We start from the raw sequence: 15,125 nt of genomic DNA on the forward strand, positions 1-15,125 counted from the left end.
ATGTAACTGTATGTGTGTAACGTGGATCACTGAAGGACCATGTTTCCTTACCTTCATGCTAATTTGCGGATTTATAAATGTGACATCATCCAGAGTCAATAGGATTTTGTTAGGTCCTCTAACTAATTTAATTTTATTGATGCGACGTCTGTAAAACACAAGAACATAAGTAGTTGGATAATGCCGTGGCTTGGATTGGCAAGAAGAAAGTTAATTATATAACATTATTAGGTCCTGAGGGTGATTCTGTAAGGCTCGATAAGCAGCGAAAATAGCTGAAATGCCACACCATCGAACACCCCACTACCCTGTTGCCAAATCCCCTTGGTACCATGGGAGGAGAAGTTTTCGCTAACATATCCCATCGCATGCGACGCCAGCAGGAAATATCGTTCGATGGTCGCTGACCATCAAATGATTTCTCCTACCATCGGAAATAAGAATCAGTTTGAGCTGAGTTTTATTTCACTCGGAGACCGCCGAAGAGGGGGCGGGCACTGTGTCCTGTGATGTCAGCCGCCTGCTCCCAGCAGACAAAGGCTCGTCTGTGTTCCCATGCCCATAAAACGCTGGGAGTTCCCATGGGCAAGCCCCGTTTCCGCTTCCATCCACCCCCGTCCCTTCCTCCCTGCAGCGAACAGCCCGGTAATTGTGTGACTCGTCGACTGTTGCCGGGGTCTGCAAATATGCGCTTGCGCATGCACAGACCCCATGACATTGGATCGGGGCTGAATTCGGCCCCTTCCAATCGATACAGAATTAGGCCCTAGGAACGATATTGATATATATTGCAATTTTGATTCTGTGTATTAAAAATTGTGACTTTATACTGTTGGTTATGAATATCTATAGTGTTGACAATGGATAAAAATGTGGTGAATTTTGGCATTTGATATACTGATTGTTTTATGCAGGTATAATGTGATCATCGGCTTATATTAAAATAATTTACTCTGGGAGTTGGACATTGAAAGGGAAACAAAATAAGCAAATAGAAAACTCAAAGTACAAAGAGCTTTCATCTCCCACGTCATTGAAGACTTCAAAGGTAAGTGCATTGCTTCCTGTCCTTCTGGCCTTTGCTCCAGCAACCATCACATTCAACCCTACAAATTATTTTAGCCATTTCTTATTTTCACTGACGTCAAGTGTTCATTTTTACTGTTCTCGGTTCATACATCCAGATTCTTCTCCCCTTCAAACAACTATCTGTGTTTTGGACTTAAACATAGGTTGTAATTGAAAGAAATACTCCAAGATTTTATTTTTACTTTCCAATATTCTTTTGTGGAGTCTTTTGGTAACATAAAGTAGACCAAATATATCATACATAAATTCAGCGCGGTGCTTCCACCCTTCCATTCCAATTCTTACAAATTGACACTGCTTGCACCTGAGAGTCTAAGCAGCGCCAAAATATTTAGTGTGTGGGCATTAACACACTAGAAGCCTGCAGCTTTTAAAACATTTAGAAATTATATCTTCATATATAATTTAATTATTATATTATTTTTGTCAGTCATAATAAGCGCCCAATAGTCTAGTGCAGGGGTTCCCAAACTTTTTTGAATCACGGCACCCTAGTGTATCGGAATTTTTTCGCGGCACCCCTAGGCCCAAAAACAATGAATTAGATTGGGTTTATATGTGATTCTTAGGGTCAGTTATGTGCTAAAGGGCAGGATTTGCTTCTGTTTGTACACATTTTATGATTGGCAGCCACCAGCACTGGTTTTGCCCATAAATAATTAACCATAAATAAATTGAATTGGTCCTGGACCACCAACCTGGGGCACCCCTGCAAGTGTCCCGAGGCACCCCAGGGAGCCACGGCACACAGTTTGGGAACCACTGGTCTAGTGTATATTTCAAGACAAGAATATATCAGTCTTGCACTGTCCATCATTATAAACTACACAGCTAAAGGTGCCCATACTCTTATCTGATTTTGCCCGATTCCGATGGATCAGGCCGAGAAATCGGCTCAAATCAGGTGTTTTTGTCACCCCCTCTGACCCGATGCGCAGTCCCGTGTACATTGACATGTTGAGTCCTAGGTGTGTGCCAGCGGTGAAGCACCACTGGTGCTTGTAAGGTATATGCCGGGTGGCGGGGCAGGAAGCAGCTGCTGAATGTGAAAAAATATTTTGAAAAGCCTGGCTGGACGCTGATTGGCTGAGAGAATTCGCTCAGACAATCAGATGAGCGGCAGCTGATTGGCTGAGGGAATTCTCCCGGGGAGCTGCAGGGGGCTCTCAAGGGCAAACTGGTCCAACTTGTCCATAGGACAAGTCGGACTAGTGTATGGGTGCCTTAAGACAACCCACTTCAGGCACTGCACTCTTTCCCAAGATTTCTATTTTCATGTCTTTATTGATGAATATTTGATATGTGCCCCAAACAGAGGAACAATTTATGGAATCATACATGTAGAGAAAATTACCTGTGAAGCAGACATATTTTATTGTAAATCATATTTTATGTCTAATGAATTACCTTATAACATAAGCAAGTCCATTTATGGAGATGATGGCAACAAGTATGCATAAAAACACCATTAAGGCAAAGGCAGGATCAATACCTGTAAGATAAAAATAAGACAGATTACAAATAAATGTTCTTCTATGCTCAATACTGTCATATAATCTGCATGTTAAAAGAATCAGAGTTGGAGAACACTACTGCACATACTGCTTCTTTATGACGATTATCCCAATACCAAAGAAAAATCCCCCGAAGGGTCTGGATGACTATCGTCCCATCGCCTTAACATCATTGGTGATGAAATGCTTTGAGCGCTTGGTTTTGGGACACATTAAGTCTCATTTTGCTGCAAATTTTGACCCATTCCAGTTTGCCTATAGAGAAAATAGGTCTACGGATGATGCGATTCTGCTGGTTCTGCACCAAACGTTGGGCCATCTTGAAAAGAAGGACTCCTATGTTAGAATTTTATTTGTGGATTTTAGTTCTGCTTTTAATACCATTATTCCTACTTCGTTGGTTTCCAAACTTTTTAATTTGGGGTTAAATGGGTATCTGTGTAATTGGATCCTACAATTTTTAGTGAATAGACCACAGGTAGTGAAGCTCGGAAATCATATCTCCGGCGAGGTCATGGTTAGTACAGGCGTACCACAGGGCTGTGTCCTGAGCCCGTTGTTATATTCTTTGTTCACGCATGATTGCGTGTCAACCTCAGAATCCGTGCAGATGGTGAAGTTTGCGGACGACACCGCTGTGGTTGGCCTGATAACAAATGACGACGAGGTAGCATATAGGTCTGAGGTTTGCAGACTGTTTGAATGGAGTAGGCAAAACTGTCTGCACCTTAACACAAATAAGACCAAGGAGATGAAAATAGATTTTAGGCGAGGCTGTGGTAGGCCAATACTTCCCATTTTTATTGAGACTAAGCCTATTGAGGAGGTGCAGGTTTTTAAATTTTTGGGGCTACTCATTTCAAATGATCTTACGTGGTCTCTAAACTCTACCACGGTGATTAAGAAAGCTCAGCAACGGCTTTTCTTTTTGAGAAAACTTAAAGCTGTATGCTCCGACATTAACACACTAACTAGATTCTATAGAGGCATTGTGGAGAGTGTCTTAACCTATGGAATCATAGTTTGGTTCGGGAGCTGCACCGTGGCTGAGAGGACCGCGTTAGATCGTGTGATTAAAATTGCAGGTAGAATTATAGGGGTGTCTTTACCATGCGCCCATGACTTATATAAAAACAGATTGCTAAAGAAGGCAAATTGTATTTTAGCAGATCCTAGCCATCCAGAATACAAGGCTTTTGAAGTTTTGCCATCGCAAAAACGTTATCGCAGTATTTTGGCACGTACAAAGCGTATGACAAATAGTTTCTTTCCCACTGCTGTTCGTATGCTAAATGCTGTTAAGTGACATGGGAATTGCCCCTAAATGTTTTTCCTTTGTGTAGGTTTTTGTGTTTAAGTTTTGTTGACGGTGCATTGTTGTGATGTATTGTCAATAACAATAAAGTATTCTTATCTTATCTTATCTTATCTTTAGGTCCCTACAGGTAGGCTTCAAGTCTCTAACCAAGATGTAAGTCCCTAACCAAGTCCCTAAGCAAGTCCTTAACCAAGATATCTGTATTGCATATGGGCGCATCATCTTCTCACTGTGGTGTATTAAGCCTGGTGAAGAGATAAACTGGAGATAAAGTACAAGGTGACAACGCACCAGCCAATCAGCTATGTTTGAACAATGACAACTTGGACTTGATTGGCTGGTGCATTATCACCTTCCACTTTATAGCCACTTTATCTCTTTATAGACACATTCCAAATGAGGATGACATGCTTGCGATTTATCAGAGGAGGCTAGGGATTTATAGGTCCCGGTGACTGGCAGCTTGTGCGGCACCATGGGTGCTGTAAGTTGGGTGTGGTATGACTGCCGGACAATGGGGATCCCGACAGTCAGTATACCGACATCGGAATCCCGACTGCCGGTGCTCCGAATATCAAAGTCGATTCAATGCCCCAATGACTTCAAAGTCCATTCTCTATCACGGGCAATACTTCATATCCCAGCAATTTTCAAATATCTAATTTCTCATCAATAGAACTTCTTATTAAGCATCTACATTGTAATTTTTCATTTTCATTTTGAATGTGATGAGGAAATGTTTACTCACCTCCAGTGCAGATTTTTCCATTTGCGAACCAGCAGTAAGAGTCTGACTTTGGGGAGACACCGTTTGGAAAGTGAATAGGTCTTCCCATGTATCTGACCATATCCGTTTCCATATCTACAAAATATGTCCGATAAAGCTCACAGGTCTTTATGTCTGTGTCCAGAATGACGTAGCCAGTGAACCCATTCCCACTCAGGTCAGTCTTTATCCACTGGTTGAACCCATAAAACTGCATGTTTTTGGAATGTTTGACTAGGCTGGTGCCAGAGACCCAGTTATGGTGATTTCTGCTGCTATTCATAGCATGTGCCGTAAAATAGATAGCATTGTATATGGTTCCAAATAAGGGAGACACCTAATAATGAAAGCAGAAATATGTAATAATTACCACAAAATAAAATTGTAACTCTATGCAAACTGTAATAACTAGAGATAAAACAAAGCAAATGGATGTGCCAGTTACAAATGGGGAGATATATCAAATCTTCTAAAGTGGGGAGAAGTACACAGCTGGAGATGTTGTCCATAGCAACCTATCAATTTCTACCTAACCTTTTTCAAAATATACTTGATACTGATGGAGCCCCTCTCTTCTTTGCCCAGCGCTCGCCAGAACAACCCCGCTGGTGAAAGCCGGTGGAGAGGGACTCCATCAGACTCAGACGCATGTGCGTCTCATGCACACGCACATCCCGGTCTCTCGGTGGCGGGACCCTGCCCGTCTCAGCTTCAGGGAGATGCTATGGTGGCATGATTAGTGCTCTGAAAGCACCTGGTCATGCCCCTTGTCCCTCTCTGCTGTGAATGGACAATGTGCGCATGCACTCAGGACGGTCTATCGATACACTTTGGATGTGTATAGGACGTGGTATGGATGCACAATGCCTGCTAGCAAAGAAATCTTGCTACTGGTGGATCGGGCTGAGAAATCGGGTGAAATCAGCCCATATACCATGTTTTTGACATCCGATGCATGGTCCAGAGTGCTCCACATCGGAGATGGAGATCATACGTGCTGCACGTATGATCTCCAGGTCGTACACCCTCCTGGTGGCAGGGATGGGGGATCGCATGCAGAAGGACCACATGTGATGTATCCCATGCGATCATGCCGTCTGGGAGGGTCCCAGGCCGCTCAAGGGAAATTAGATGCGACTTCTCCCATAGGAGAAGTCGCATAGTATATGGGGTCCTTAAGAATTTACAAATGATTGGAAATGAAAAGGTTTACTGTTTTACAATGCACTGTATCTTGTTACATTTTCTGTTTAATTTTTTTGTATCCAGCTTAAATAGGTATAGCCATATATACCATATACACTTTTGACTATACTATGTAATTTTCTATAGTGTTAACTTCAATGTAAAATTGATATTTGCTACCAAAATATGTATTCCATGGTCCTTGAAGCTCAGGCAACAGAGACAATGTCAGTTCTTGGGGAGATGTTGCACTACGCACCTGTGTGGGATTCACCTTGGTAACAACCTCTCCACTGTCCTTGGCTTCCTGGAATGCTTGATAGAAGTTTTTGTGATCTGATTCCACTGTGATCGTGAGCACAGCATCATAAGCAGCTCTGAGCTTAGAGTTGTGCCTCAGTGCCTCATATGGTGTCTTGTCATAAGGTAAGCTATAGTAGAGAGTGTCATATGGGATAAACACATATGTGCCATCTGTCATTTTCATGTCATGGGCTATCTCCAGAAGTTGCCTCTGTGGTTGGCCCCCGATCAGCACAGAATGCATGCACATGATGATCACTGCAAAAGATTAACAGCATACGTGTTACATCAAACCTTATGCTATACACCTTCGGTACTTGTTTCCTAGCACGGCGCCCGTCGCAGGTGATCGCATACCTTAACTTAAGGTATGCGATGGACGCGACCGACGCGAATTAAAAAATTGCGTCCATCGCATGCCTTAAGTTAAGGCATGCGATGCGACCGATGCGATGGACGCGATTTTACATAGGGAACAATGTTAAATGGGCCAATGGACCCGATTTTTCATTGTATACCCATCCTTATGGGTATTTTACATGTGAAATGCCCCCCCCCATTGTTAATGCCACCCCCACGATGAACGCCAACCCGAACGCTTCGGGTTGTCGTTCATCGTGGGGTAGCGTTAACAATGGGGGGGCATTTGACCCATCAGGGTGGGTATACAATGAAAAGTGGGGTCTGGGGGGCATTTAACATTGGGCCCAATGTAAAATCGGGTCTCAGGGACCATTTTACATTGGTTCCGATGTAAAAATCGCATCGATCGTGTCAATCGCATCGCATGCGATTTGGTTGCATGCGATGCGATCGACGCGATTTTTTTGGACCCCATGGATACAATCAAAATCGCAGGCGCCGTGCTAGGAAACAAGTACCACACCTTCTATTATCTGCAACCTTTATAAGTTGTCATGAGATGATAAATATTCTATACTGGAATTATATTTTTGGTAAATCTTGTACTGTGTGTTGAGATTGTAGTTTAACGTTTAATTACTTAGTGCTACCTCTTTTATGTGTGTTATTGTGCATGACTCATTTGTCCAAATAACATCACATGTCTGAGTAAGTATTATTTTCCAAAGTTAAAGGTCAGACTGGGAAAACTCTGTGTGTAGGTATTGGTGGACTGAAATGAAGAGAACAAAATTAATTGTTACCATTAAGATTGGTATGTGATTGCAGACTTTTTCTTATTCACTTCTAAATAGCGTATTCACGGTATAGTAGTATAATAAGAGTTCACTTTCACCCTTATAGGCCATATGTATGGGACATAGTATAAATTTATATGGTATGTAACTCTAGGTAATATGAGTCTCCTTTATAATAAAAAGCCCTATCTAAGGGTCCACCTCTGATGTTTAATTATTATTTTCATTAATATAGGTTTTTAATATTTATTCACCGGCATAATTTACATCTACCAACGTTATAGGTATCACATTGAAAATTGGATATATCACTTTAAAAGTAGTTAACGCTATATATTTCTTAATTATTTAAATTTTAGAAAAAAAAATCACTCAAAATTATTTCTCGGGACCATAAATTGGTTGTTTAATAACATCATTGATTAATATTTGGGGATCTTAACAGGTCTCATCACCACCTTTTTGTTCTCTTCATTTCAGTCCACCATCACCACTTTCTTCTCTTTTTCTCTTATTTCTTCTTCTATTTTCATTTCCAATCAGAGTTTAAGTCCATATGTCATGGTTATGTATTGAAACATTGTTTACCATTGTAGATGTTATTTGCTCCCCTGATGAAGTCAATGTAGATGAAACGTGTTGGGATTTCATTACACTGCTGTAAATTCAATCATTATTCATTGAAGATCAATCAAAATAAATTGTTACCTTTGAAAATACTTTTTCTCACAATGGAAAAAATGTAAAACTGATATGGCCAATAAATATAAACTCAATTAATCCATTGGTGGCAGTGAGACTTATCTTGCCTACTGATGCACTATAGCGATTATCCACTGCTTGCTATGCCATTGGCGAGTGGGGAAACCGATACTTCCGGCTTGCATTCCACCGCCAGCCGGAAGTGCGTATCAAACCTCCGCCATTTTGTGGCGATGCAATATGGCAATGTTATCTGAGTCCGGCCTGTGTATTCTGCAATTCAGTCACTGCTGTTCAAGAGAAAGTGAGGAACAAACACCAGCCAATTAGATCCTGCAGATTGAGTGACAGACAAACTGTGGGATGTGGGGGGCGGACTCAAACACTGGACAGAGAGAGATTGGAGACTATAGTGAGTGACAGACTGCAGGGGGTGGGGCCAAAAGTGTGCAGGCAGAAGCCCAGAGAATAGAGCAATTGACGAGCTATGTGTGGTGGGGTTGGAGGTAAACACTGTGCTTATACAGTAGGACTCCTTGGTCTCCAGGATATTTCTTTCTTTTATCCAAATTAACAAGTAATTAAAAAGTGTGTCAGCTAGATGCTGGGTGCAGGGCGAGAGCCACTGTGCCCTGTTGGTCAGGGCTCAATTTCATCAGGCTCACTACCAAGGGATTGGCGAATAGCAGATGAAACTACTGGAGGGTATATTAAGGGATAGTATTCAGGATTATTTGGCGTGCAATAATACTATTAGTGGTAATCAGCATGGATTTGTGACAGATAGGTCATGTCAATCTGATCTAATTTGCTTCAATGAGAAACTGACTGGGAACTTAGACCATAGCAGCGCAGTAGGTGTGGTCTACTTAGATTTTGCTAAGACCTTTGATACCATGCCATACATGGACCCTTATTCTGGTCGGTGCGTATATTTCCGCTTTATTTCGGAGAGGTCCGCACGCCCCGCTGTGCGGACATTGTACGAAAAACCGTCCACCGGTCCTCCGCATTCGGACGGACTCACTCTTTAAGAAGAGGGCGTGTTTACGGACGACATCCAAACCTTGCGTGTGCGGTGGACACACACATATTCCGCACGGTCTTACAGCGTATGCACGGTCTTACCGCGTCAGAACGGACGGGAACCTGTCACACTATGTACATCTTTACATTACCCTTCACTTTCAACCACTTGTATGCAATAAACCCATCTATATACTGTATATACCTTTTGCACCTTACATAAATAAACAGCACTATTTATACTTATACTGTAAAATAATACAATAACACACAGACCACTTCTAACTTTCATGGAAAAATTTATTTACATAAAAAAAAAAAAAAGGAGGTCCTGCACATCTGCAGCCATGATCAGAAGGTGCTGCCGCAGCCTGAGGAGGGCCCCTCTCACTCCCTCGCCTTCTTCCCTCTGGTCATCTGTGGGCATGTTAAAGGGGGTTCAACATTAATTATGCTATTCAGGTAGACATTGTACAGTCAATCCTACGTACCTACAGCATGATAAATCATACATACAAACAATTACATAGGCAATAGTGTTTGTAATGGGAAAATAAATATGATGGTGCCACACACACACACACACAGTGGCTTACACTACAGAATATGTGACTGATAAAATTGCCAATGTATGTATCAAAATCACAACAACACTTGAGCCTCACTCACACTTCTCCTGCCAAAACACTCACCAATCTACTAGAAAGCTACATCCACTAGAACATGCCACATTTTGCCATACATATATACCTGCATGTCACTGCTTAATAGCTAAACTGCATGATAGATAGATAGATAGATAGATAGATAGATAGATAGATAGATAGATAGATAACACATTAAAAGGCTAGGCTAGTCCCTCTTCCCCTTACTTCATTATTTAATTGTCACATTGCCAGATAGGTGAAAGTGCAGAACTAATCCGCTTCCATACACCAAACAATTTCTAAGGTCAATCCATCCTACATAATAGCTTTCAAAAATACATGAAAACGGGAGAAAGAGGAAATACACCCCTTAGTAATGGAAAGCGGTCCTCTTCTCCCAAAACTGGACAAAGCTATTGTATTGAACCACAATACCGTACGTCCCTCCTGGTAAGGTGGCGTCTCCTCTTCTCCCAAATTAGAACACAATAGCAATGCTCATCAACTTCTCCGTGGAGGATATCAATCAGCGAATACCAGACAGCTTATTCCCAAGGGGTTCACTCCAGAGAATACCCAAAAATAAGGGAACAGATATAGTGCAACTCCACTTTTATTTTTTCAAACACACAAATGAACGTTAAAAAAAGGGGACAAATGATAAAACAATGGCCAATTACCAAAGCTGGTGGAGATATGGACGAACACAGCTCTCTAACTGCACTTTTTGGAGGAGGTCAACCCGGAATCGGCCTCCACAGACAGGCAGGTAGGTAAAAGGTCCAAAGTCCTCTCAAAACGACCCCTCAAATGGTAGCTGGGAACTCCGAATGGTTCTCCACCAGCTTTGGTACCTTCACAGGTATCCGCGTCCCCTCGCGGGCTTCACAGATGTCCATGTCCCCTCGCTGTGCACACCACGCTTCGGGCTTAGTGGCTCGCTGCGCTCGCCACACTTTCTATTCTCAACTCCACGCCGACGTGGATAGTGGGGGTATGAAAAGGTCATAGGACGCGTACCGCCACCCCTCGCGGGCTCGCTGCGCTCACCACACTACGGGTTGACATTGATCGTGAGGTGGCGTTAACAATTGGGGGGGCCATTTCACACTTGAGGGTGGCTATTTGGCCTCTGTGGCCCATTTAACATTGTTCCCTATGTAAAATCGGGTCAATTGGGCCATTTAACATTGTTCCCTATGTGAAATCGCGGTAATCGCGTCGGTCGCATCGCATGTGATTTTTGGTCGCATGCGATGCAACCAACGCGATTTTTTTATTTTTTGGTCGCATGCGATGCCCATATCAAAATCGTGGGCGCCGTTCTAGGTAAAAAATACCAAATAAAACTTTAATACATCCAAAGCCCTTTCATACAGATACTTACCTATCTTGAGCCCGTAGGTAGGTCCCTGGGTCTGGGGCTCCAGGGTCCGGGGTCCAGGGCTCCAGGGTCCGGGGCTCCATGGTCCAGGATCCGAAGAAATCCATAGGGGTACCTGTGGAAGAAAATCCTACTCATCAAGGTCCTCCGGCGAAGATCACTATTCTGACTATTCCGGCCGGTACCCGCTGCCGGACAGAGGGGAGACGCTGATGTTTCATCTTCAGCGCCTCTCCTCCAAATGGTTCTATTGGCCGCCTAGCGACCAATCAGGAACCGGCTTTCTCGGCTCCTGATTGGCCGCTAGACGGCCAATAGAATCATTCGGCCCTGGTGCCCTTGATAGTGAGTTACCAGATATATCCAAAGTTGGTAAGGGGTTAATGATTAGTTATCAAGCTGATTATCAAGCTGAAGTTAGTAAAAGCAGTGGGTTAGTAACGCACCAGGTTAATTCGCATGTAAGTAGTCCACGCATAGAGAGTTTAAAAACCAATAGTGCGTTATTACAACAGGATATAGTTAATTAGTAAGAATTATGTGTCTCACCCTCCAATCGAATGTAGATGAAGGGGAGGCGCAGGTGAGTCAAGTGGAGTGAAGGCTCAACCCTGCACTGACAGCTGTAAAACAGATCCTGAAGGTAGCGCCTGTAGTTGGTATTGGGGTTGGCAGGCTACTTCCCTCCAATAGGTGATGAATGGAGGGAGCACAGTAAAGCCCGATGAATGCGTGGCTCAAACCTGTGCTGTGCGCTGTTTGTCAGGATCCCGGGTATGTGTGCCTGTAGATGTTATCCGGCGGCCGGGTGGTTAGCTCTGGCCGCTTGCAGATTTGCAGATCCATGCTCCATCAATCAGCTGATTTGCTGCCCGGCTTTCCATTCCATGTGAGCCATTCCCCACAGCCATCATTGGTGTCTTTTTTCTGCAAATGGGCTGCTTCGGCAAACATGGTCTCAGCGCCTGTATAATACAAATGACAGGCACTGGGACCGGCACGTGCACAATACCGATGTAGGTACCGAGCATGCGCAATCTGGAAATTTGCTTGGCAGCCGGAGGGAGGGACACCTCCCAACGGGACTGCCTCAGTGACTGACAGGTCCCACAGACTGCATCTGGCTTCACTACAGTGGTGGATTTTCCCTGGGGGGGGGGGGGGGGGGGCTGCAGCCCTGCTGGCCGCAGGTAAAAAACGCCACTGGACTGTATACAGGACACTCAATCATCCCATGATGTTAGAGGAAATGTTGGTTTCACACCCATCAAAGGAACAATTTCTTTACAGTAAGGTCAGTTAGGATATGGAATACAATGCCAGGGAAGGTTGTAAAGGCAGTCTCAATTGATATGTTTAAGAAAGTAAAATTACCAGACCACTGTCAGGGTTCCCTCTATCAGCTCTCTGAAATGTATTTGTTCTATGATTTACATATTAGCTAGGGTTCCAATAATGCACAGTTTATCGCCGGTTCAAACTAGTTAAGTAACAAGTGACCCATTTTCTTCTGAAACCCAATAGTTGCCTAATTTATTCTGGTTACAGGAAATAGAAAGTGACCCATGCTGCCCCTGTTTTAATCTCTTACAGAAACAAAGACAGAGAGGTGTATTAAACCTCGCAATCAACCAGCTTCTAGCCATCATTTGTTAGAATGTACTAGATAAATTACAAGCTGATAGATGCTACGGGCAACTTGTCTTCCTTAAAAGGTATAATATGTATAAATCACTGCTAAAGTAAACCAATTTAACCTGCCCACTTCTCCCATGTTTCTGAAAGCCTATTTGGAATACAGCCACACTGGCTGACTTTGCAGGGCCACATTTAACAATTGGGCTGAGAAGGGAAATACCATGGGAGCTGCATTGGGTCTAATAGATGTAAAGAGATCATGTATATAGGAAATAAAATTAGGCCTGGAATAACAATGCTGCTAGTCTATATGGGACAGTCACCCGTCAGGGTTTTGCAACAATGAAAGACAAAGGATGCAGTGTAGTGAATTGATTAATCTGGTGGCAATAAAACAATACTGAAAAATGATATCTAATATATGTAGAATATTCTATAGTAAAAATATCATCAATAATTTATTGATACAGCCTCACATATATTTTTTTTAGGAATATCAATTAGGAGCACATAAAGAATATTTATAGATCACCTATAAAATATAGTCATACTACCTTCTGCGTGCAAGGGGAATGGTGTTGAGGGGGGATACTAATTACCCATGTCTGGTGAAGGGTAGCTGGTAGCAGCATACCTGGTAGCAGCAGCCTATTCTGTATTTTATTGTAAGGGTGCATGGCCACACCTCCTGTGATATTCATTATGATGAATAAAAATACATGAAAGGAGAGTTCCATAGATTACCATGGTATTTCCTAAATTTTATACAGCCTAATGTTTTTCCCTGTTTCATCAGAGATAAAACTATGTTTTGACGTAGACTTCCCTAGCCTATGAAAAAAACACAAGTGCATCCTCCACTGTCTGTTGCATATGTTGCTTATGAAAAAACATGTAATCCCATGACCTAACACAAGGGGCACCCTGCAATATAGAAATCACCTCTATCATATAGCGGAGCAGATAGGATTGTTTTAACCCTTTAAGTGCCAAAATCTCTGTAGGAGGGGTTAAAGGTCAGTGTTGCTCCCATTTTTTATATAAATAAAAAATGTTGTGTAAAAAAGATAATATTTCTTATATAAGGTAAACATTACAGGTCATTATGATGAATAAAATGGATTGCTTCAGCGAGTTTTACACCAATTTTGACAAATTTACTTTAAGGGTGCAAAGATTCTCGCATGTGATTTATACTTTTTTAGTTCAAATCGCATCACGTCTAGTTAATATCGCACCGTGTCTATTTTGCCGTGTGATGCGATGCGCTCAGGCAGGTATTTTTGTACAACATCACATCGTGTCTAGTTCAAATGGCACCCTGTATAGTGGTGCCTACACACCGTGAGATGTGTGCTAGGTGCGATTTGAGCTATACAATATGTGCTATGATATTTGGACCTTATACACTGTGCTATTTGAACTACATAAGATTTGGACTAGATTACAATATGTGATTTAAATCTATAAAGTACATATCGCATGCGATTCCCTACACAGGGTGTAAGGAAGGTGCGGTTTTTCACATTGAAACACATAGAGCCTTCCACCCACATTCTGGACCAGTTTTTTCAGGGAGGATACTGTCACCCCATCTACATTAGTTCTTCTGCATCTTGTGCAAGGACTTTTGCTAAAATGGTTACGACCAGAGGGACTGACCCCCATCCAGGGTAGATAAACCTCCTGCTAGGAAATATACCGGGACATTCTACATGTTCAATGGACTTCACATACTGGAATTATTGCCACCAGTGGCGTAACTAGCAATTTTGCTCCCCCCTGCCAAAATAAATTCTGGCGCCCCACCCCCCTCATTAATTTTTTTTAAATGCCAGCAGCCACCGAGGGAGTGGGGATCAGGGGAAGCGGGACACTGACATGTGTCACATTCTCCATCTAATAGCCAGCGGAGGTGAGCGTGATCTCTCTCCCCTCCTTCTTACCGCATCCTGCCAGGTCCTTACCCCGTTTTCCACCTGCCACGCTGTTCCAGGCCACAGTGAACAGACAGCCTATCTGATCGCTGTGGCCAGGAGCGGCGAGGCCGGCGGAAAAACTGTAAGTTCTCAGCGCTGTCCTGCTAACTTGCCGCCTGAGATCCCGGAATACACAGCAGCGCTGCACGCAAGTTGGAAGGGTAGCGGGCATGGTGGAAGGGGGGAGCACTCTCTGGCGAGTCTGGCTGTCTGTGTGAGGACGCTCAGTTAGCCTGTCACTGCGTCCTCACACAGACAGCCAGAGAGCTCCCCCTTCCACCATGTCCGCTACCCTTCCAGCTTGCGTGCAGCGCTGCTGTGTATTCCGGGATCCCAGGTGGCGATTGTACAATGCTGTGGTGTACAAGTCAACCCTTTAACCTGCGCCCCGGTGGAGCCTGCTCCCCCCCGCCA

The 15,125-nt window shown here is 43.2% G+C and overlaps 1 protein-coding gene across 5 annotated transcripts in view; it reads right to left on the reverse strand.

The window, feature by feature from the left end:
- GUCY2F (guanylate cyclase 2F, retinal) overlaps positions 1-15,125 on the reverse strand; it is a 113,453-nt gene that overhangs the window by 46,845 nt on the left and 51,483 nt on the right. For all 5 annotated transcript variants that reach the window (XM_083159367.1, XM_083159366.1, XM_083159368.1 and 2 more), the window contains exons 3-6: positions 6,132-6,433; positions 4,670-5,024; positions 2,497-2,581; positions 52-148 (exon numbers count right to left, since the gene is read on the reverse strand). In XM_083159367.1, coding sequence (XP_083015493.1) covers positions 52-148; positions 2,497-2,581; positions 4,670-5,024; positions 6,132-6,433 — 839 coding nt within the window. The remainder of the gene's footprint in view (positions 1-51; positions 149-2,496; positions 2,582-4,669; positions 5,025-6,131; positions 6,434-15,125) is intronic.

This window comes from Crinia signifera, chromosome 9 (genome assembly GCF_055691185.1).
Source record: "Crinia signifera chromosome 9, ASM5569118v1, whole genome shotgun sequence".
Classification (NCBI taxonomy): domain Eukaryota; kingdom Metazoa; phylum Chordata; class Amphibia; order Anura; family Myobatrachidae; genus Crinia; species Crinia signifera.